Below are 24,685 nucleotides of genomic sequence, written 5' to 3'. Positions count from 1 at the left end.
ATAATCAGTGACAGATGATGTCCTTTCATAGGAAAAGATATTTCAGTGGTGTTTAGGCAAACCTCAGATGAGTTGAATGCTTGTAATACGTAGCATAAAACATGCTCTATAATATGAGGCCAGGTGTCCAAAGAGGAATTCCACCTATTTCATGATAGTTGTTCCTCCAGACCCACTGCTCTGCAGTGACTGGTGGTATTTCAAAGCAGGTAGGCCCTGAGAGCATTTCTTTCTGTTCCTGCATGCATTCAGTCAAGCAGAGAGTGCTCAGCTGCAGCTTCATAGCTCTTCCCATGTGCTGAAGGGACACAAAGCCGTTGCATTGCATCCATGTGCATTTTGAATGTAATTGCATGTCTGCTAGGATTTGTAGGGCAGGTTTGGTTTGGGGACCTTGTCTGAAAAAGGCGGCAGGACAAAGATGGCGAAGGTGGGTTTGCTTTCCCAGAGTATGTGTTTTCGTGGAGGAAGGAGGGTTTTTCCAGGGCGAGTTACAAAGGCACCCCTCAGAGAAGGTGCCAGGCTGGGAGACTTCTTTGCATTTTCACCGGCGGATTCTTTTACAGTTTGTCATGGCAAATGCAGAAGCTGTTTTTTAGGAGTGGTATTCCAATAAATCACTGGTTTGAACGTATAAGGAAAACAGACGCTTCAGGTTGGAGAGGTCTGCAGGGGGCTAAATTTAGCACTGGTGTAAGCAGGAGCTGTTTGTGGATTCCCTGAAGATGCTCAGTCTGTAGCCTCTGGAAGTTCTTTCACTAGCTTTAGAAATACTGTTGACTGGTAAGCAAATGTGGAAAAAATGCGTTTCTTCCTTTGTGCCTAGTGCTTTTGTTGTTGTGTTCCCTTGGAAGTTTTAAAATCTCTTTCTGGATTGTAGTCTCTTCAGTTACCCATAATGTTTTTACAGTGACTTCTTTAGCCCTGTCTACTGTAAAAGTAACAGCAGGAGTCTTGTCTCTTTTCTCCCTAGCCACTGCTGAACTTGCAACTGGATCTGCTGGAGCTTCTCCCATGGTATCTACTGATGGATCTTCAAAAAATTGCCATGTTCACCAGGATCCGCTTTGCAGGGCAATACAGGAGTACCGTGATGTTTTAACCAAAAATTACATGATTTGAACAAAATTCTAGATAAAAGGCTCTGGAAATCATTTTCTTTACACAGTGCATCTGTGGTTTCCCATCCCACGGTTCAGATGTGAAAACGTGTTTATTGCAGTCTGAATATAAATACAAATAAAATTGGATGTCAAGCACATTGCACTTACCTGTTGGTTTATTGATGCATAGTTGTTTCATTTTGCACTCACAATAAGAACCATATCTATTTTTGCTGACTATCAGATTGACTAATCTTGACTCTTGAGCTTCACAGAACTGTCAAAATGGTTCTTATTAAGGTAGATGCATTATTTTGGTCCACTCACGTTCTGTGTTTTAACAAAAGCATTCCTTTTTGTTCTGTTTAATCCTTTCACTCTGTGTTTTTAATGTTTCCAGTGTTATTTTAATGCTTAGGATGTTATTTGACGTGCTTTGAGCCTGCTCCTTCAGTCGTGATGCAGTGAATATTTCTGGTGATAAAGTTTCACCAGCGTTCAAGCTGGAGAATAGGGCACTTTACATTGCTGTCACTTGATGCGCCTTAGGTTTAAATTACTGTGAGTGTGTGGCAGTGCCAAGGAAGTGGTTATGTGGTCTTTTGGGTATGTCTGGTTTGTGTCACAGAACCACAAAATGGGTGAGGTTGGAGGGGACCTCTGGAGGCCATCTGGTCCAGTCCCCCTGCTCAAGGAGGACCACCTAGAGCCGGTCGCCCAGAACCATCTTGGCTTCTGAATATCTCCTAGGATGGAGACTCGGCAGCCTCCATGGGCAACCTGTGCCAGAGCTCAGTCATCCTCACAGTAAAGAAATGTTTCCTGATGTTCAGGTGGAACCTTCTGTGTTTCAGTTTGTGCCCATCACCTCTCATGGTATTCATGTTGATTTTTGTATTAAAAATTGCTGCAGCTTTAGACATCCACGGTTCCTACATCAACATCTGTGGTATACCTGAAACACTCCATATGGGGGGAAAAAAGGACTGTTAATAGATCAACTTTCACTCTCCTCAGTACTTTCCAAAGCTTCCCACCAGGGAATTGGTGGAGTCACCATCCCTGGAGGTGTTCAGAAAGCGTGTAGATGTGGCACTTCGGGACATGGTTTAGCAGGCCTGGTGGTGTTGGGTTGACGGTTGGACTTGACGATCTTAGAGGTCTTTTCCAACCTTAGTGATTCTATGATTGTGTGATGGGATAGCCAATCTTTGCGTTGCTGCTAGCAGCTGATGGTATGGTGGCTGTAGCCCAGATGTTAACCAGTGTTGTGGGACATTTGTGCCAATAAAACAAGCAGTTTTACTGATTTGAAGGAATTACCTGTTGTTACTGAGGATCTGCAGCTGTCACTTTCTGTCTGTGAAAGTCACTAGCAATCAGAAGATTATAGGACAAAGTCCAATTCTGGAAAAGTCAGAATGGTTGTACTGAGATGAATTAGGACTGGAAAAATTTAGGGGTTTTACCCACTAATTCAAGGACTTGAGTTAAGAGGTAGTGAGGAAAGCAACGAATGCTGCTGTGGCACTGTTCCTTTTTACATGAGTACGTTTTTGTGAAGCTAATAGACTGTATTTAATTCCAGGTATTTTGTTTCAACTTGGTATTTAATAAATTTTGTAATCTAGTACATGTCTTTGTTTTATTGTTCCCCTTCTTAACTTTGCTTTCCACCCCCTTCCATGCCCATAGAACTCTCCAGAGCTCTCCTCTGCTCCCTTCAGCTCTGTTCATGGCTGCATCTTCAGCCTGTCCTGGACCCCAGGCAAAAGGCCAGCATGCATCCGTGTCCTTCTCCTTCAGGGAGGCTGAAGCACAGTGGTGTGAAGATTGTGGACTAGAGTTGTGGTACGGCTAATCATCAGTTCCCAGACTCTTCCTGGATTCTAGAGCAATCCTTCTTGTGCCAGGGCAGGAGGATGTGAGTGAGCTCCTGGTAGCCATGAAACACTAGCAAATCCCACAGGTTTTGACCCCATGGTGAGATGACCAATTCATAGTCCGCAAAGAGGAAAGGCGTTAAGAAATGAAGTCCATTTAAAAACTAGCCACACATGAGGATCTCTGGGGTGCTTCCTTGCAGAAGGCTGGCCGTCCCTCCATGGGGCAACCTCTGTCTGCTGAGAGAGTCTGTGCAGCTGTAGCCTGGTTTGTACACAAAGCTGAAATGCAGGTCTGCCTGTCTGTCTCCTTGGCGTAGACACCAGTTCCTTTGAACGTGCAGTTGTGCACCTAGAGTCAGTCTTGTGAAGCAAAAGAAACCCTGCTGAGGCCATGGCTTTAGCACCTGATGCCTGGAAGATGTTGTATTTGACAGCAGCTGCTGGGAATGGGACAGCACAGGTACAGGCCTGGAGGTACAGCCATGAGCAGTGATGGAGCTGTGGGAGCAGGGGCGTTGTCAGCCCCACTACTCCAGAGCAAGGCAAGCGGGGTGGACCTGAAGATTGTGGCCAGGTCCAGCCACGAGTGCAGATTACCAGGCAAGTTCCTGGTCAAGTGTGAAGTCTGTCTGCAGGTCCGGGTCAGCATCAGGACCAGGCTTTGTGACCACGGCTGGACACAGCCCCAGGATGGCTGGGGAGGGCCATGGGGATGGGCCAGGCCTGGACATCAGCCCATGGGTCCTCAGTGCTCGTGAGGCACAGGCTTGACACAATGCCAAACCAACTGTGAGTCAATCAGCTTTTCTCTTCCGTGGCACCAACTCATCCAGTCACCCAGCATGCCTGTCACAAACCTCATTCCGTATTGCCTTGAACTCCTGATTCAGGTACGCTGTCCTACAAGAGGACCAAGCGCAGCTGCAGCCCCCCGAGAGGCTCTTGGTCTTTAATCTGGAAGCTCATTTACTTGTTTACAGTTCATCGTAACAGGGCAATCCGGCTACTCAGCACTTACTGTGAGCAAGTTGCCAAATCCAGTAGCCTGAGGAGGACAGGACAGGACAAATACAGAGACAAAGACACATATATGCATACGGATATGTTTGGAGACATAGATGTCTAGATAGAGGCACGTACAATGTCAATCCCTCCAGCAGCCAAGCACAGACACTCAGTCTGCTCCCTAGCTGAGCTGTTGACTCATCTTGATGGTTTCATACCTTGACCACAGGGCTGAGGCTGTCCTGGGACAGCCCTAGGAGGGGCTTGGACAGTGAGACCTTTCATCTGAGTCCCTAATTTGGGTTCCTGCCTGACCTTTTGCCTCTGTTTCCCTGGGCTGGTTCAGTTGGGCCTTTGATGGGCTGATGGCTCCTGTGATGGGCCTGGGTGCCACTGGAGCAGGGTATTATTCCAGTGTCCCTCCCTACCACCACTGCCACCACCACCACGGTCTCTCTGCCTCCTTTGCAGGGGGTTAAGCAGAAAAGCTTTTATCACATAACCCAACACTTTACTCCTCAGTGCCTCAACAGCTTCCCGTGTGCGCATGGGTCAGATTTCTCACCACTGTGTCACTTGTACCCATTATTTACCCATAAAACCCCAAGTAATTGGCAAGAAGACCTTTGGCTGGTGTCAGTTAACATCTTGTGGCTGTCCCAGTCTTTCCTCATACCAGTGTCTGTTAACTCTGCTGTTTGCTCACTGATTTATTTTAACTTCTAAAACAGATTAACACCACAGAATTCTTAAAGAAATAGCAGTGTGAAAGATGACTTCTTAATCTGCTTATAATGTCTCTCATGCCTTTTCTAGTACAGCTAGTTTGAGAAGACTGTGGACATCATTGTTACAATAGACCTCTCCTAAAGGACAGCCAGAAGCAAGGCCAGCATGACGTGGAGGTGCTGGGAGGTAGCAGGATACCTAGAAAAAGCCCCTAGGACAAGGGCTTGACAACCAGTTACTCAGCTTTTACTGCACCATCAGTTTGACCCATGCCTCCTCTCTCCCTGTGGTTGCACAGTGCCAGCAGCAGATGCTGTTCACTGTTTGCACCTGCAAATCAGGTTGATAATTGTATTTCTTGACACTGTCAACCCTGAGTATGCAAATTGCTTTTCAGTGATAGCTCCACCTTTCCCTAAGCTTAAGCACTACTTTAGATGAGGTTACTATTCTACTACCTCTTAACTATGCTGAATTATTAATAATTATTACTATTAATTTAATCACGGCTATAAGCACAAGGACAATGACTGTTACACAGGCAAGCAGCACAGTCCATGTTTTATTCAGGGTAATTTGGACCACATACTAGCTAGGCCTTATGAGCACAGCTGTGTGTCACAAATCACAAGGACAATTTTCACTTTTTAATCTTCTTTTGCCATTTCCGTTTTGACTGTAGAAACAGAGTAGATTCTCCTCCCACCTCATAGGCCCATCCGCAGACGTCTACAGCAGTGCCTCGATGCAGAATGGAGCTCTAGGCGTCTTAGTAAACGAACTGAAAATGCCTCCGTCACATTTATAAACACTCGTCGCATCTACATGAGCACTACTGCCACTCACCTTCTTGCTGATGAACCGCAGATTGCCACAACCTTAGAGAAAAGTCACTTTTTATCTCCATTGCATTATCAAAATCCTGTGCATACAACTATATTCTCTGCTGCAAGAATTAATAGCCAGCTCAAATGCTCCTTTTTAATGGCTTTTCATGAAACAGGCTCACACTTACATATTTCTAGAGCATCAAGGCAAAAATTACCCCGTACAAAGCTAACAGTCCTTTCACAGCAGCTAGGCAGCCACGGCAGAAATGATTTATCAAGGAATCCTGAACCACACAGGACCATTCTAGCTCTCTTTTCCACACAATTCTTCAGACCAACCTAATCAACAATGTCTCTTTGTATTTACTGTTAATAAACTCAGATTATTTTACGCTGTCCTGTAATTTTCAAGAGTTGTAAGGCTGTATCCTGGAAATGCACCAGTATTTCGGAGAGGCTGGGCTTTAAAACCTGGTTTGTTTCTTTGCATCCACAACAGAGCAGAGCCTTCTTCCACCAAAAAAAAGGACATAGCTGGGGGAGGGTTTTACCCACCAGTTTTGGGACAAGGAAGAAGTTACTCTGAACATGGGCTGAATTTACTCTCCGCTCTGTAAATGACTGGCTGTATTAATTTCCAGCTTTATTCTTGAAACAAAATCCTGCACTTGCATTTTGCCATCTGTCATACGAGGGGCCCACGTCACCGTGAGAAAAATCAGCTTTCATTCTGGACATGGAAGACAAGAGGTGTGGATGCTCTGGGCATGCAGACAGAAGCAAACAGAGAAAAATATGTACCAGAAGTGCACGGAAAAATGACTAATCACTGGCTTACCTATACTTCTATATGTCTAGATTATCTTCACTGATTCAGCCTTTCCTGGTGCTGTAGTAGAACCTTTGTCATCTTAGGAGTTCCTGGCTTCATTAGGTTACTAATGCTCAGGTGGCTCGTGGCAGAGAGCATGGGAACTTCAGTGCTTTCAGAAATGATGCTCAGCTGCTGCAGGGCCCCAGCTGATGAAGGGCCTTGCTCTGGGTACATCTGTGTGCCAAGACATGGCATTAGTAGTAGGGTAGCCTGGCAATTCTGCTGGCATCCCCACTTTGCTGCTGAAACTCAGAAAAAGTATAATTACAACCAAAACTACTGACATACACAATGTGGTTGTTGAGCATTGTATATGTCTCATCCACAAATAACATGGTATGATTCCAGATTGAGATTTGTCTTTCTGACTGCTTTCTGCACTGGCTGGACATCTGAAAAGTGGTGGAATCGGAAGGTAGATCATAAAAATCAAAATTACTTGATGGATGTTATAAACTATGCAAGATGTTAAACTAGTCCCTAGATAAAACAGGGAGCTGTCCCCTTCACCCACATAAAATCATTGCTTACATTATAACAATGAATGTTGTTCCATTTCTCATCAGAGACTACTTCCACTCAGATCCTGACAATTTTAACTGAATGAGAGCTGACGACTTTTCATGGAAGCAGTCTTGAATACAATTCCAGAGAGCAAACCTACCTCATTACAGTTACGCAAAAGAATCTTACGCCTGGCTTTTCAGAGACTTTGAGCGTTTGCACTTCCTAGATTTAGGCCGCGCTTACGCCTGACTCTGGTATCCAGGATGAGTTAGGGCAAGCAGCAGAAGAAACATGGCAAAAAGCAAGAAGGCCGTTTCCGCTCGGCGTCAATGAGCATGCTCTTCACGCATTTTGCACTTGCAGTTGAATCATGGAAATCATTCTGCGTGCTCCTGCTGCTAATGATCTGATTGTTAGGAGCCCAGTCCTATTGACTGTTTACATCTTAAGGTGCCCTGGTTTTGAAATCTACTCCCAAACTAACTGAGGTTCTATTGTGTGATATTTCCTCCGCAGCATCACACATTTTCAATCAGCATCAGCTCCTTCGCCATAATCACTTCCTGTCTTGGCTTCTGTTCAGCACCACAGCTCGTTGCAGAACAGAACGCCCGTAAATCCGGTCTGCGCACATGAAATGCTGCAGAAGAATTGGTATTTCGGTGGCAGTTGGCAAGAAGTGGTTTTATTCATTAGCAATGCTATAAACTTGAGTTTGAAGTGGTTGTAAATAGCTAGGGCTTTTATTGTTGCCTGTTTTTTCCTGGTCTCATGCATGCATGTTGCTTTGAATACAGTTTTGACAACCTCCTCCCTGTATCTGAGGACACTATGTCACCTGTATGTTCCATCAGTGCAAGTACTGCAGATCCTTGCCATACGGCACCAGCAACTCTGGCCAGTTTGCAGAAACATCCCAGTCTTCACCTGCATGCAGGTTTCCATCTTCATCACAAGCAGAGTTGAAGTCTGAAATTATAAAAATGAGAATTCCCAAAGACTGAAGCACAAAAATCCAAAGCAAGAACCATAATTGCATATAACATTTTAGGACAGGAAGCTTCCATACGAAATTCTAGTGTCTTACAATATTTCTGAGTAGAGACTGTTTTCTCACAATTTCTCAGTATTTCTCATGCTATGAATGACACGCACAACGATTGTGTCTGTGTTAAAGAGAACTTCGCTACAATGAGCACTGCTGTAAAACCAACTTTGTCCACATTCAAGTTTTCTATCCTGCTTACTTCAATGTTTTTATGGATTTCACTACTTCAAATCCAGCTTCTTCGATTTCTCCACCTATATAATTTCCACTCCAGTTTCTATGCAGAGCACTGTAATCATCACTGCTGGAAAAATCGACACTAAATTAAAGACAAGATAAATCTAGAGTATAAAACAAAAAGATGACAGCAGGACAACCATTAACGAAGTTTCAGTGGACAAAACCAGTACACGCACTTGCCCTTGTGCTCCCTGGAGTAACAAACACCTTTTATCTAAAGCACAAGCAGCAGGCAAGAGGTTCATCATCAAGTGAAACTTCTTGGCATTTGGTGGCACCGTTCCTGATGTCAGGCTGGACAGCAGCAGCACATTTTTCAACGCAAGTTCCAGAGTTCCTTCCTGCAGCCTTGCCGCACGTTCCAGGAAGATATTACCGCCTGGATAAGGTCAGGCTTTTAGTTGTAGCAAGGAGTTCTTGGCAAAAGCCTGAATGTTATTGTGTTTTCAGCTTTGACTGGCACCTTTGTCAGTCGAGCTTTTATTTTCTCCAGGGAAAACGCCGCTACTAGAAGAAATGTCCGTGTTTCTGCTGTTACTGTAAAAATTACTGTTAAAAAAAAAAAGGGCCCCTGAAAAGGACCCCAAGACAGAATACAGCACACAATTTCCAGGACAAATGCCTGGCTCTTTACTATCCTCTGTCCTATGTTTTAACCTAAGCCTGGTGGTTTTCCCTCCCTCATCTCAAGGCCTGGTCTGTACAGATATTACCTTCTGGCACATCTGGGTTTCGTGGGTTTTTTGTCTGTGAATACCCCATACATGAAGTACGCCTTAGTATTTAAGCAACAGGGCGGCTAAGACTGATTGATAGGACACAGCTTTTCCAGATCTTTACTGCAACCAAAGAACTCTCTTCCATTTAAAAAAAAAAAAATAAATCCACAGACTTATCTTCATGATTCTAATCAATAAACTGCAGTTTCCCCAACTGGAAAGCAGAAAAAAGAACACAATTAGTAAAAATTAGTAGAGTTGCATACACAGGTGCCAAAATGCACCATACACCAAGTGAAACATGCAAGCACAAACCATCTCAATGTTTCACTGGCACAGCTCACATTCACAGTTTCAAAGTCTCTTCAGCTGAGGCTTCCACCTTCTGGAGAAGCATCTTCATGGTCATTGGTCATTTAATTCCCTAAACAACAACAGCTCATGGCTTGGTATTTGTTGCATTAACTGTGGAATAAATTAAATCCTTTCTTACCAATGCAGAGAGAACACAACCCTGGTATTTAGAATCATTCCTGTATGAATCTGCAGCATAAAATTCTTAAGAGTGCAGCTTCATGCAGCAGAGGCTGAGGTGGAATTATGTTACCACAGGTACAAAGCACCTACCCAAGCATACAGATCTGGTACGTTTGCTACGACAGTAGTATGGCGGTGGCCGTGAGATGAATCTGTTCTACAAACCACCCACGCTTTATCTTCAGCTCTAGCACAGCATGTTTGATGTGTCTCTCAGCTGCTTTACTTATAAACTGTATTGAAGAATAAATGCTAGTTCCAGGGACTAAGGACAACAGGCTATAGCCGATAGCAAAGGTTGAGTTGTACAGAAATTCTCCACTGTCAAAGTAAGTCCTCAGAGCAGAGTCCATGTTCTTTCAATCCAGTAACCGGCCTATAGGCCATGTAATATTTGAAGAACTTTGCTTGCAAATATGCGAAGCAGCCACAAAGGCACTTTGAGTGGATTGTAATTAGGGAAGTTGCCCTTGGACCACAGAAGATTGCTTCTGCCTTGCTTCATGCACACCAATTTAATTTAATTAATGTCTTCATAAGCCAGCTCAGTCATTTCACTGGAGGCATCCTTTTCCAGCACTGGCCAAGACATGTCCCTTCATTCCAAGATCTCTGTTAAACTAACAAAAGGAGGAAGTGACCAACCTAGGGCAACGCAGGAAACTTAATGGAATATGACAATTACCTCCAATTGGGTGTTACTTCCTTTTGTCCTTAGCATCACCCTTCTCTGCCCTGTTCATTTTTGTAAAATTGGCTTATTACTCTGCAAAGAGTCATTGGATTTTATTGAACATCACCTGTTATTTGCTGGAACTTTAATCTAGGCTCTCCACAGGAAAAGACAGTTTCCAAGAGCACTATGGACTACGACCCCTTTTTCCTGTCTCAGCAGGTATCTTCGTGTACCCCGAGGAACCAGCTGACAGTCACATGGCCACAGCGGTCAGAACTCACTGGGAACACCTTCAAGGCTAAATGGGGAGTTACTCGTCATTTGTTGAGAGTACTTTTCTCTCCAGCAATAACAAATCAAAGGCTTTTTGCAGACACTATTCCTCATCTCCTACAAGACATTTGCTTTGCTACATCTCCACAATCAGTGGGGAACAGCAAGGAGAGCCTTTGCCCCAGCCAGCTGGCACATTCTGACTAGCCTAGCCCTGCTCAGCACACACCAACGACCCGCGGTGCTCTTCTTCGACTCCAGCCCCCTTTCATACCTCCTCAGCATCTGAGGGGAGAACTTTTCCTCTCAAAAATTCTGCTCTACTTCCTCTGTTTACCTCTTCACTACTTTCAATGCTTTTGCTACGCTGGCTGCAGCATGGGTTCACCTGGAATCAAGATACATCTTCACACTTGCTGAGCTTCCACCCAAGATGGCTCCTCCTCCGGGTACTAATATTCTCTATTTTTCTTTTTTAGAATGACTAATGCAAAGCCATCACTCTATGTCCACTTTCTGGTTTCAATCACATTTATTTTTCCTGCTTTGATTCATTCTATCCAAGTAAATTAATGATATAAAAAAATTATTAACTTCCACCGGTGACCTATTCTTTAGCTGGACTGCACTACAGGTTTGATTCAATAAAAATACTGTTTCAGACTGGTTATAATTGAACTTCCTGCATCAGGTAATGTTTTCCTGAGTGTTTTCTCTCCGCCGCATACTTGCAGGGACCTAACTATCCACTATAGATTAGAGTTCCTACAAGTTCACAAGTCTATAATTTCATCTTACAGCTTTTAAAAGCATATTAGGCCCTAAATTTGATTTCAGGAATCCCCTTCTGACTGGGTCTCCTGGCTTTGATCCCTTCACCGGTGCATCCACAAGAGGCTTTGGTCAAATCCAGGCCAAACCGAATGGCATCAAATTGAAACAAAATTTGTTGCAGAAATTGAAACAAGATTTGAGTGCAAGCCAGAAATCACAGCTCTGAAAAGCTTTACACTGCTGCTGTCTAAGCATGAAGGCAAGCAAACTCCACAGCTGCCAGTTCTAAGGTTTTAGACAGAACTTTGCTCCTGAGTAGGCTCTGTCTTGGCAGGGCTGAGCTACCGCCCACAGCCCCAGTCAGACCCGTGGGCTGGCCGTCCTTTGCCCGTCTCGCTGCAGAAGAATCAATTTGACAATGCACTGCGTATCAACCCATTTGGGCTTTGTGCAGCCAGTTTTTGTTAGGATCCTTTTCCGAAAGGGAGTTCAAACCGGCCTTTCTCAATCCCTTGGAGGATGCCTTAACTTCACGTCAGCCTGTGAGCAGAGACACATCTTAACTTCTGCAAGCTGTAACATCCCCCCCGCCCAGCACACACCATTTCACAGGTCCAGAAAGAGCGCATGCAAGAGCCGAGGTCACTTACCTGAAGGCAAGACGACAGGGTCTGAAATCAGCATTTTAAACACCTAACTGTGTGAAACTCGTTTTCCAGATCATGTTTTTCCTGCCTCAGCAATTCCTGAACTACTCAGAATTCTCCCCTGGTCAGCCCCTGGATTTTACTGATCAGCTTCACCACCTTGGCTCCACAGCTTTGCATCCAAAATCATCACTTCAAGGACAGAGAAAATAGTTTCAACTATCATCATCAGCTCATCATATATTAAGTCCTCAACGAAACACAGGACCAAGGAATTGCACTGCAAATGATGTGCTCAAGGCAGATGCATTAACATTCCATAACTCACCTTCAAACATAATTCCTCAGCTATAAAGCAACATTATTTCCCTAGTCGTTCCAGTGCTGCGACAAGTATCTGACCCATGTATTTCAACTATAACTCTCCTAACACATCCAAGGCTAATTGGTGCATTTAAAATCAGCTCATCCTGATTCTACTCTTTGCCTCTGCATTTTTTTCTGCTAAAGCAGCTAATTGACATTATCTGCTTTATTTGTACTTTATCAATACAACTCACTTTCTATACTTTCTTTTTGTGCTGCTATCAGTGTCTCAGTAGCAAAAGGGCTTTTCACTATACACTATTTTGTTGACTGTTTAATGAAACTGATTGATTCTTTTGACATAATGAATTATACCCAGACTTTACTGACTTTCAGTAATCACAGAAAAACCCTGCTTTGCTTTATTCGATGTCTGCTCAGCAATTCCCTGCAGAAATGTGGACAGAAAACTACAAGACTTTAGTTTACTAGGTCACAACATGGATAAAGGAAAAAAAAAAAAAAAAAGATTTGCTGGGCTTCACATGCCCCACCAAGAACGATCTCAGAAAATAAGCTGGAAGCTCCAAGAATCGAGCACCAGATTTCATGGAGAACAAATATTTCCAGTTCAATGTATCTGGCTCCCACAGTGAGCTTGCAATACGAAGTACCAAATCCCTCTTAATATTAAAATCAATATAAAAAATACACATACGTTAAATGTTTTGACAGCACATTTATATATGAGGGGGAAAAATACTGGACCTGTTGGCACACTAGAGGACAAGGGAAAACAGCTTTTCCAATAGTACTGACTTCCCCTCGCTGCCACCATACCAGTGTTTCTGCTGGACTGTGAACAGGATGAGGCCTAAAACACACTGCACTGCACTGAGCTCGTCCCACTTAACTTGGCTGTTGCTGATGTATAAGAGGAGGTCTATTACAGTTACATGTGATCCTTATATTCAATATTAAGGCAAATTTCATTGAAAAGAAATAATTTCTCTATCTAAAATACTCCTGTGTCTTCTAAACTACAGTCTAGTAAGACAATGGTTACACATTAGCAAACACACAATTCCCTTTCTATAGATCTCACCCAAGTTTTGAGCAACACGACAGCTGCTGAGAGGAGAAGATAGAGAATGAGTTGGTCTGGAATTTAACGGGCTTCAAATAAACGTGTATATTTGGTTTAGGTTCTGTGTTCCTGCTTAGAAGTATTTCTCTAATTTCATTTGTCTGCAAGAATTAAGGCACTAAGAACTCCTGCACCTCCAGTACAGTCTTAGGGACTAAAGAACAATGTTTGATAAACAACAAAAAAAACCATATTACATGCGTAAGTCATAAATCTGACTGTGAAAACTTTTAATATTCTTTCTTTCTACTCTACACCAAAAAAAAAAAAAATCACACAAAACTTCTCTACTTAGACAGAACTGCATTTAGACATGTGGAACAGTCAATTTAACCAATCCACCTCCAAATAATCCTGAGTTAACACAAAAAGCCTTGGCTTACCTTGAGGAATTAGATCTTATTTTAAGAACGAGGTATAGATACACAATATCAGGACTGTATCGCAGGTATTGCTTGCATTTGCCAGTATGTATTTTATAACGAAATTATGCACCATGAAACCCCAAAGGAAATTCAATGACAGCATCTTTAGTAAAACGTAGAAACTTTAATTTACATGCAAAACTACAACATATTCATAATAAAAAACTGGTGACTAAACAAATTAAACACAATTTGTAAAAATCGTCCATGTTGTTAAATAGGTCTGTACAACCAAAGATTTACAAAGTCCCTGTGCATTTTCATCTTTTCAATGCACAACTGAGTTTAAAGGTTCTGCTCGAATATTCCCCAAGTCAAGAGCTGAATCTGTCTCTTCATCAATTTCTCCAATGACAGCACTGCAATAAAAAAACAGGTTTTCATTTGTTGAAATCCCCTAGTGCAAATCTGGAAAGCCACAAAACTAACTTGCTAATGAAGACACACCCCCCCCCCCCCCCTTTTTTTTTTTTAATTGTAGAGCTCTGTCCTTTCAACTGTAAATTTTGATGCCTATAAGCAGAGTCTGAAGGAAGTTTTCCGTTTCCTTTTTTTTTGGTGTTTTTTTGTTGTTTTTTTCCAAGAACCAAATACTACCTGTCTGTTTTTAGGCAGTAGGTTAGCCTCTGAAACAAGAACTAGAAACCTTTTATAAAAAACAGCTTTTCAAGTGTAATGTCTAACTGCAGCAATTTGTAAGTGCACACAGCATCAGATAAGCAAGACAATTTCCTTCAACACAGCCTAGTAAAATGTTATTCATTTATTCAATGGAGAACACATAGTATTTCACCTATGCTATGTTAAGACTTACCTGGACTAAACACTAGTGGACTCAGTAAAACTGCTTTAAAGAGTAGATTAAGGTAACAGAAGTCATACTAGCTCCAGATGAAAACTAACCCAGAGGGAACAGAAGAACAAAGAGTCTAATCCTTCTAGCTTACCCTTCTGTTCTCCACTTCAGAGGTTTAAGAGCTAGTGGCTGTGTCCACAAAATTAATTCACAACCACCAGAAACTATGTTATATTAATCCATCCAATAGCTTTCTGAATAAATTTCTACTTTTGGTCTTGCTACATCCTGCAGCAGTGAGTTCCGCAATCAAGTTTTACAATGTGCAATGAAATACCTCTATACATAACTTGTTGGTGGATTATCTTCCATTTCCAACAACAGAAAAAAATAGAGGAATTTAAATGAAGCAATTATTTTGCCATCACCTTCTACTACTCCTGATTTCACAATAACCAATAATCACTATAACTGTACTTTTTCCAAATTGAAGAGCCCTTGCCTATTCAGCCTTTCCTCTACAGAAACACTTCATACCTCTAGTTACTCTCACTTGCACTCTTCATGCATTTTCATACTGCACCCCTCTAAACACAGTGGCGTACCAGGTGTTTATGCAATGACATGACAATGTCTGCTGGTTTAGTTTTCTTCCTAATAATCCCTAATATTCTTTCTTTCCAGTGAATCAGTATCAACAAAAAAAATAGCCAGAGACCAGGGTGAGACTGAGCTTAAGAGTGAGGCATCCCAACACAGGGATGTCTAGGTTCCTATCAGTGGAAACTGAAGCGGAATTTAACTTGCCTTGAAACAGAAATCTGGTCAGCTGAGTAGCTTTCCCAGTTCCATCACTGCCTGGATCTTCACTATGTTGGGAGCTTAAACAGCACAAACATAAACTGCTTATGTCAACTGAATATTCAAGTACCGACCAGCATGAAACCTCATTTCAAATTTGAGTCCCTTCAGAATTCTTGTGTGGAAAAAACTTGATCCTGGATGCTCATTACTACTCTATTTATTAGCTTTTTCCAAAGTGACGCTTCAATTTAAGACATTTCCTTAGATTAAAAACTGCCTATGATATCAGACCATAAGTTTCTCTTTAGCTCCCATCAAGAAATAAATCTTTTTCATCCATGATCTCATTCTCCTAGATGTAAAAGGAACAAACAGTATCTGCCACTCCTGACGTTTCTTTCATAGGCTTTCTGCTTGTCAGGCAGCAAAACAAACACATGTGTATTTAAGGGGTTTGGGGTTTTTAACCAGCTTTTCTTCACAATTTTTAATTACAGTTTTACAGGTAACTGTAGTATTAATATCTGTTTTGGTTTTCCTAATTCATCACACACTTCTGAAACAGAAGTTGTGTTCTTCCTTCTAACAACCTTTACTTGCTGTTGAATCACATTGAGTTTTTCTGATTGATGCTGCGTATTCACTGCAAGCTTCTATCGACGCACACTGGAACACCTGGAAACACTTTACCCCATGACTGTTTCTTTTCTTTTATTATTTAATAGCTTCTCTAATTTCTGAGAGTCCTCTTTTTTGAAGTTACATTTACTTAGCTGTTGTTTCTTTTTTCTTCTTCCTATAAGAATGCTGAATTTCAGTATATTAGGAGTTGCATGAATACAGAATTATTCCTTCTAATGAATATGTTTCGGAGCTTGTTAAGGTTAGAAAAACATAGAATAATTTCTATAAAAGAATGTTTTGAGTATATTTGACTAATGTGGCAGCCTGGTATGGTGAAAAAGTGAAGTAGTAAACAATTATTTGGCTTTTTATACACATTTGTACTATTTGAATGAAAAGTTATTGGTAGAGTAGCATGCTTAGCCCTACCTTTGTACATCTGTACATCAGTATATGAGCTGGTTAATTTACAGCTCAATAAATATACACTAACAGTATCGTAACATTACGGTGCAATCACTTCTCTAACAGAAGCACAGATATTTGCTATCAGTGCTACCCACAGATACAAAGATTCAACATGTCTGGGGCTATCAAGATATATATATCTGTACATACACACAATAAATTTTTATTAATTGGTTTAAACAGGAATATGCTATACTTACACATTATCACCTCTTACAATGTATAATCCCAGCACTACTTGCTCAACTCCTTGTGAAGAACTGAACACTCGTTCATGGCTTTCATCCAAAATCAAGTTAATGGTCTGATCAAAACCTTTGAGGGTTCCCTGAAAATGCACACAAAAATAAAACACTCCAATTACCTTTTAAATTTATCATCTTTGCTCTCAAGGATATCTTAAACAACGTGGCAATACTAAGGTACTAGAGAACAGATGCTCTATTTATGTTTTGTTGTTAGGCTTAAACACAAACAGCTGGAGAATGAAACTTCAAAAGTAATAATCAATTTAAGAAAGTATCTATACTTACTACTCAGTGTTCATGCTAAAGCTACAGTAATCTTTGGTAAAAGGGAAACTTCACTTCTTTAAATGCCAATAATAGCCCTGGAAACAACTAATTTTACTATTTCTCCACTATTTTAGTCTTCCTTGTACAGAAGTTTCCAGAAATCAAATAAATACTTAATTAAATCAAACAACAGAAAAATCAGATTCTCATGATCAACAATACTGAAATCATTCTCACCATGCAATTTTTTAGCTTGGTTCCACTAAATTACTAAAAAAAAAACCAAAAACAAAACAAACAAAAAAACACACAAAAAGAATTTCTGTGCCACTTCAATATGCATTTGAAAAAATCAGAGCATAACTGATTTATGTAATTTACTATCAGTAACTAACTAAGAAATTTAAACTCACGTAAAACACCACTAATTAAACAGTGGTAATATCCATTTATAGCATCTAACCATGTAACAATGAGTCACATATACCAATTCCATTCAAATCTTTCTGGTAGAAAGTATCTTGTATCACAACACAAAGTTTACCAGACTGGCTCCAACCAGACAGAAGATTTGGTGAAGCTACTATTTTTCTGCTAAAAGTACTATTTTCTCTTTCCAGAGGCCACACAAAGCTAAGTACAGACAGAAAGATATAATCCTCATGCAATGATCATGCTATTAAATTAAACTCTAAGCACAGCAGAATACGAGATTGGGGGGGGGGGAGGGGAGGTGGGGAGAATACAAGGGGAAAAAAAATGCCACAGAAGCAAGAAAACCAAAACATTATACAGTATCATATATAACAGTTTGTGAGTCCTCAGCTTTTCAGGCTTAAACACAATGCCACAACAATTCTTCAGCAATTACCAGCTGATGTTTTTCTACAACCATATGGAAGAAATGGTTTTAGCAAGAAAGTTCAAGAGCTTACTGAACAAAGAGGATATTTTAGATAGAAACTAAATTACTGACCAGAGAAAGAGATGCATTTTCTTGTGCATTTCTACAGAAAAGGCCATTTGACAAAAAGTCAAAGCATTTGCAGGCACAAGTTTATCAATGAACAAAGCTGACAGGCAAGAACTAGTAAGTATTTAAATCACACAGGATAAAATAACGGCCATAAAGCTTTTAAAAAAGAAGTTTTAAGATGTGAATGTGTAAGTGATAATATCCTGGCATGGTTTATTTACTGTCATAATGGAAGGTCTTTACGGGGGAAAATAAAATGTTAAAAAAATAGAAGTCTCACCACAATCATTCTTCCGTCAGAAGTAATTACTGCAACAGTACCTGACAATTCATTAAAGAAATGCTTACAGATACCTGAAATAGAACTATTAATATTTTCTGAAACATTCATAAGTAATATAAGTTTTAAGAGACATTAAGAGCCAGAAAAGCCTATCAGCATTTATTTTTTTAACAGAAGCATCATAGTTTATAGTAATCTTTGACAACGTAATATTTTCTATGACAATCTGTTTTAGAAGTTTCACTTTGCCCAACCATGGAGAGTCATACACAAACACGAACGCCATTAAAAGTGGAATAAAGATTCGAGTTCACCTCTCTTCCCATTACTAATTGCACTGCTTCAAAATTGAAACAACATAAACAGTTTTATAAACACGTCAAGCTAAGTCCTTAAAACCAGCCTAACAGCGGGGAACCCGAGTCTGGCATTCCACATCCCCACCTCTGAAGGTCTGACTATCCCAATTTGATGATGACACATCCATCAACCTGACTGATTTTGGGTTAGTATCTCACTGTTTGTGCAAAAGACTGAAAATGCCCATGGGTTGTTAGGAGTATAAAAAAATGACAAGAAAAGGGTTCCAAGAACACTAGCTCACAGCTTTTGAGCAAATGTGTTTAGTTATCAGCTTTGCATCGTTAAGAGCCCTTTAAGGGGCCAGGCCCATGGTGAATCTCGCTCCTCATCACAGATCAAGCAAGATCCGCAGCAGTGGAGGCTATAGGGGGCTCTATTCTCTTGGTCTCCTGTTATCTCCGCTCCACCTGCCAAGCCAGTCCTATGTGAAGAGAAACCGACAGATCCAGCCAGGAAGGACCCCAGCCGCAACGCAACCGCCGCGGGAGCGGGACGCAGCAGGCCGGAGACCCCGGCCCACACGGTTTCCACAGGTCCCTCAGCAGCCTGCCGAGGGCTGGGGATCTCCTCGCAGCTCACACCTTGCCAGGCCCGGAGGTTCCCGATGCCAGCCGCGGCTCTGGCACCCAACCCCGTGCCGTGCCGCGGCCACCAGCCACCCGGGGCCGAGGCCCGCCCGCCCTCGGCGGCGCCGAGCCCCCCTCACGCCCGCGGAAGGCCCGTTCCCGCCGCTCCCAGGGCTGCACGGGACGCTTCCGCCCGCCGGAAGGATACGGTTGATGTAGTTCTCCAAGGCAGAGGTCATGGCGACGGCTCCCGCGCTTCCCCTCACACCGGCAACCACCTCCCGCGAGACGCCGGCGGCGAGACTCCCGGCGGCGCGCGCGGCTGACGCGCGGCCCAGCGCGCAGGCGCACAACGCGGCGGGGAGGCGCCAGGTTTCAAACGGACCGAGCGAGGCAGCGCGGGGAAGGGCCGCCGCGCACGCGCATGCGCGGAGAGGACAGCGGGCTGTGAGGCCGTGCGAGTGGGCTGTACCAAGTCCCGATCACCGGAGGGGGTGGGGTGTGTGTGTTACATTCAGTAATAGAACGGAGTTAAGCTAGAAAACTAATCCTGGTGCTTTAGCCATCTTTGCCTGTGGAAAAAAATGTAATCATTGCTAGTATGCAACACTCAAAGTCATGGATGACCCCTCTAATGGTATTTAATACCAGCAGTCTGCTTAAGGCAGGTATGGCTTCTTCCAACAGTGCGCCAGGCGGGCTTCTGAGGCGGCTGCTGTTGTTTCAGCAGGGCTACTCGGACGGTGTTCATAGGGTCACGTTAAAGTACATTTTCTTCCGCCTGCTTTTTTGACAGTATTTTGACACCATTTGTTGCACTGAATGCCAGCCTTTTGAGAGGTGACGCGGTGCGGGACGTAGAAGAACAAACAGTGGCCCATTTCCAGTCCAGCCTACTGTGAAATGGAACGTTGCATAAATACTGGATTAAAAAATATTCCTTGTAAGTTCCTGACCTCCAGTAGATATAAAATTAGCTTGAGACTTAGAATATAGAATTCCCATTTTGTCAAATTTTCAGATGACACTGAGAAAAATTGATCTCAAATTTTCCAATCTGGCAGTGAAAATAGTGATTGTGATGGGCTCCATAAAATGGTCTAAAATAACATTAGATCTGTCTGCCATCAAGAGATTAGATTTGCTGAAGCGCTGAGTAGACATTCATAGGAGAAAGCACTCACAGACAATACTTTGAAAAAAATGGGAGGAAGTTAACTTTCAGAAATGTTTTTTGTCTTGGTTTCCAGAGCTTTCACCTGTAAATTTCATAAATCTTCATAAACTGAAATACTGAGAGTACCTTTTTTGATAACTGGAAGGTGCAATCAGGTGTTGAAGACAAACTAAAAATTCAAAGTTGTCTACTCCCAGTTTTGTAGAAGAAACACTGAATAACTGGGCTCGGGTGAGGTACCAGCCTTTATTCTCTTTAGCTGGGAGAATCCCCTAAGAAGCAGCCTCAGGTCATGTAGCAGGAGACACAGATGCAAATGAGACCAAACTGATGTTGCTTAAAACTTTCTGCATTCCCTGACTTCCATATGTCTGCCTTTCAACTGTAAAGATATTTTTTGGTCTTTTTGTTTTTTTAATTTTACTATATAAATGCTACTTAGAGTTTAGATCGTCCCTGTCAGTACTAGCCCATCTTCCGTTCATTTCAATAAATACTCCAGGGACAAACTGACAACTGGATCTCAGTGTCCAGCCCATGGTTTTATTCCCATGGGGAATACCATTTCTGGACAGCAGAATGCTATTGTTTCATCCCCTTCTAGTATGCCAATTGTTTCTTTTTCCATTGTAGCCATCGCAACTACAGAGAAAGCAAAATGAAGTTTTTAAAGGCAAATTAGCCAGGAAGAATGGATAGACATTTCCTGGCACCTCTGAAGGTAACTACATCAAAGTAGTCTCTCAGGAATTTGTCTAATGGCTCAGCCTTTATCAAAAACATGACAGGAGATGCCAGAGAACATAAAATACTTTTGAAATTGGGCATTACATAATGCCCATCCTCTTAAACTCTTGTTATAAAAATCTTAACAACTGTCACTAACCCTTATACCAGGATTGGAAGTAATTATTGTATATTCCATGTAAGAGGCTGAATATTTTTGTGTGTGTGTGGTTTGACATTTTCCTTTTCATACAAATCCTTCTCCCTATAAAGACAGACATTTTCAATGGCCAAGAAAATGAGATCATTAGGATACAAGGATGTAGGATAAAATCTTAAAATACTTGCACTGTGACATTACCTCAATAACTGATCCCCTGAGAATCCCGGATCTATCTGTTTATTTTAACAGTGTCCCTGAAAAGCAGAGGACGACTTTTTTCCTGTTTTATAAAGGAGGACTAAAACCCAAAGATTAAGGCTTAGGTCTGGGCTCCTGAAGCCAGGTGCCCAGGCTTTGCCAAAGTAGGTGCTTAACAGCAGTTAGTACTCTTGAGTATAAAGTAACTCTGAAAAGAGAATTCCTGGCTTCATCTGCTTAGGCTCTCTCTGCCTTTTTCTGAAGGCAAGCAGCTGTGCCCTTCTTCTCACAGTCCTAACTGGGGTTCAGTCTTCTGTCTGAAGCCACAACTACTATTATTCTCCTCTTATGAAACAGACCTCCACGGAGGAAGTGGAAAACTAATTTAATCCCCACATCTTTGTGGGGGAAAAAAAAACCACAGAAAAAAACAATATTGCCTGCCTCTCCCCTTCAGTAGCAAGGTTCGGTAGACTTAAGTTACAGCCTGGGACCATAATTTGCTCTTTTTTTGAAGCTGTGCCACATGCAGAGAAAACACGGATCGTTAGGCTAGAGTCTGAAACTGTGGTTAAACTGCTTGTCCAGTAGAGGGAAATCTTAGCTTCTGGTTGCTGTTACAAGGTCTCTCAGCACAGAAATCCAGTGGCATGTTAGATGAGATGAATAAGAAGCCTTGAGCATCGATTCTCTGCAGCTGGTCAAGATCACTTGAATCCTAACTTTAGATGTAGAAATTCAGTATCTCAAGTCTGAGTATGTCACCCTGGTCTGCTTTAAAGAGAAAAAGAATTTGTTTTCTACTGTAGGATGGGATGCATTTCCCAGTAAAGATGTCCGTGTTTCTTCAATGCTTATAAAGTGAGCCTTGGGTGACTAACTCAGGCGCAGACATTTCACAGGTTCATGGTTACATGAGGCCAGACAGATATTTTTCCTGGTGATGGTAGTTACCAATATAACATTGGTTTTAGGATCAGAAACCTGCAGCTAGCAACCCTTTGCCTGTTTCTTCCCTTCAGTTGCTGCAGAGCTGCGCAGGAGGACACACTAAATAATTGAATATGAGCATAATGCCCATTAAACTCTCAATTAATTGAAGAAAGAAACACCTTTGTAAAAAGGCTTTCCCTTTCTCTTATGTTGTCTAGGTATAGCTTACTTGCTGATTACATTTACTCCTGTAATTAAAGTTTATTTCTGCAGTTGATTCTCCGTTCAGGTTGCTGTGGCAAGTAACTACTGTATGTTATGCTTTCCGCAGAGTATATAACCAACTAATCATGCCCTGGAGTGTCTCTGCACACTTTCCTGCTTGCTTATAGTCTGCCAGGGCAGGAAGAAAACCCTGCAATGGTAGTTGTGGGGTGTATGTGCAAGCAGTTGTTGTGTGTAAACTTGTTACCTGGTGGAATGGATGAGTGACTGTTTGGTTGCTGCTGTCACTGTATATTGCTTATCGGTTTTACATCTCCCACGACACGCTAACTTCTGGTGGCTTAGCTTTCCTTGGTTATTAAGAAGTAGCCAGGTTTTATAGACCCAGCAATATTGAAGGGTGAAACAGCTTTATGGAGCTCTTGCGAGAGGAGAGGCCTGACCATCACTGCTATGCCATGGCATGTCAAGCCATGTCCCTGTCAGATCAGATGGAGAGAGGTGCAAAACCTGCTCCTCAGGCTTCCCTGAAAGCTGAAACTCTAGTATATGACTGTTAGAACAGGAGCTTTAAGAAAATTTATTGTAAAAAAATTGGTAACGTCTATCAGCCTGCTTAACAAAAATTGCATCCGCTGGTTGCTGCTCAAGAAAAAATAGCACCTGAGGTAGGGCATAATGGAGTGGTACGAACTGAAGAAGAATCAGACAGTACATAGTCCAGAAGAAACTGGTTGGACAGGGCTCTGAGCAACCTGATCTAGTTAGCGGTGTCCCTGCTTGCTGCAGGGGGGTTGGACTAGATGACCTCTAGGGGTCCCTTCTGACCCAAAACTTTCTATGATTCTATGATTCTAAACTAAGCATCCCCAAATCCCACACATTTCATTTACTTGACCTTTCTGACAACCTTTCTCATACTCTCTGGGAATCAAAAGATTTAAATCTCTCTTATTTTCACCTACATTCCCAGAATGTCATTCCATAAAAAGAGCCTAGCCCTTTAGGTCATCTTTTGTTTATACACAGCCAAGCTGACTAAACATGATTGGCTTCTCTTTATGTGTTCAGGAAAAACAGAAATGCACCTTCACCTCTGCTTTGTTCCTCTGAGTCTGTAGAGAGTCTAGGGTCCGTTATCAGCAATGCAAGGACACAGATTTTACAGCTGGAGAGAAAGCAGCTGGAGAAAAAGTAGAAAGATCTTGCTCACCTCATGCATGACTAGCTGCAATCCAAGTTGAGATGTGTTTCATGTATATTATTATATCAAATGATAGGGGTTTGCAGTGGAACAACTGGAAAATATTGTAAATGGTTAACAGTCTGGAAATTGCTGTTAGATTCTGAATGTAAGTTACAAGGCATTAGAAGCAGATCTGTAGCATGAGTAGTCCCCAAGTGCTTTTTATTTACCTGTAGAAACCTGGTGTTAACAAACACCTGATCTAAATTTTGTTTGTTGTGATAGCAACTGCTGCTATCATGGGAAGCATTACAAAAAACCTAATTTTACTCAAAAAGCTCCTTTATATGAAAAAGTATATATTTTTTCCAGCAATTTTTGCTAAAATATGTAAAATACAATAGCAATCTTAATGACTACATCCCTACTTAATGTGTTAGCATAAAATATAACTTTGCATGTTTCTGTTTGCAGGAAAACAAACTGCTTTCCATTTTTCTCTTTTTCTTTTGAACAGAAGAAACTGAAAACAGCTGTAGCAGTTCAGTACCATTATCCTTTTAGATAATAATTTTAGGGGATGTTATGCACTATTGGTAGGAAAAATGCCATTGCTAATGGGTCATGTACATACAACTACAGAATTACAAAGCAAATGGATTCTTGTTTTCAGCTGCTCTAAGCAAAGTATGAAGACAATTCTGTTGTACATAAAATGAATAATAAGCTTCAAGTAACTGACATTTACTAGCTTGTCAGGTTTGTCATTCTTTACAGTCATAGCTGAAATTGCATTTGCTAAATTGCTTTCATGAAGCAGGCTTTTCATTCTGATAGATTCTCTACTTCTCAAAGTACAATTCATCTTCCTGTAAAAGCACCGATCCTGATCTTCAGCCTGTGTTGAGATGACCAGATCTTCCAGTTTTACATGTGAGGTCCCTTATGTTAATACT

At 41.8% G+C, this 24,685-nt stretch overlaps 2 protein-coding genes across 7 annotated transcripts in view; one reads left to right on the top strand and one right to left on the bottom strand.

Annotated features, from left to right (window-relative positions):
• The window catches only part of LOC142362148 (ankyrin repeat domain-containing protein 26-like), a 68,998-nt gene extending 66,265 nt beyond the window's left edge, over positions 1 to 2,733 (top strand). For all 6 annotated transcript variants that reach the window (XM_075427871.1, XM_075427870.1, XM_075427869.1 and 3 more), the window contains one exon: positions 974 to 2,733. In XM_075427871.1, the coding sequence (XP_075283986.1) occupies positions 974 to 1,122 (149 nt within the window). In that variant the 3' untranslated portion in view covers positions 1,123 to 2,733. The remainder of the gene's footprint in view (positions 1 to 973) is intronic.
• Positions 2,734 to 13,784: 11,051 nt separating this feature from the next.
• LSM8 (LSM8 homolog, U6 small nuclear RNA associated) lies at positions 13,785 to 19,469 on the bottom strand. The gene is made up of 4 exons (XM_075429222.1): positions 19,330 to 19,469; positions 18,190 to 18,230; positions 16,619 to 16,746; positions 13,785 to 14,085 (listed from the first exon to the last, which is right to left on the bottom strand). The coding sequence occupies exons 1-4, from the start codon at positions 19,358 to 19,360 to the stop codon at positions 13,995 to 13,997; spliced, it is 291 nt and encodes a 96-aa protein (XP_075285337.1). The 5' UTR covers positions 19,361 to 19,469; the 3' UTR covers positions 13,785 to 13,994.
• Positions 19,470 to 24,685: the final 5,216 nt, after the last annotated feature.

Source organism: Opisthocomus hoazin, chromosome 8 (assembly GCF_030867145.1).
Source record: "Opisthocomus hoazin isolate bOpiHoa1 chromosome 8, bOpiHoa1.hap1, whole genome shotgun sequence".
NCBI classification, from domain to species: Eukaryota; Metazoa; Chordata; class Aves; order Opisthocomiformes; family Opisthocomidae; genus Opisthocomus; species Opisthocomus hoazin.
This window is presented reverse-complemented; position numbering and strand designations above follow the sequence as displayed.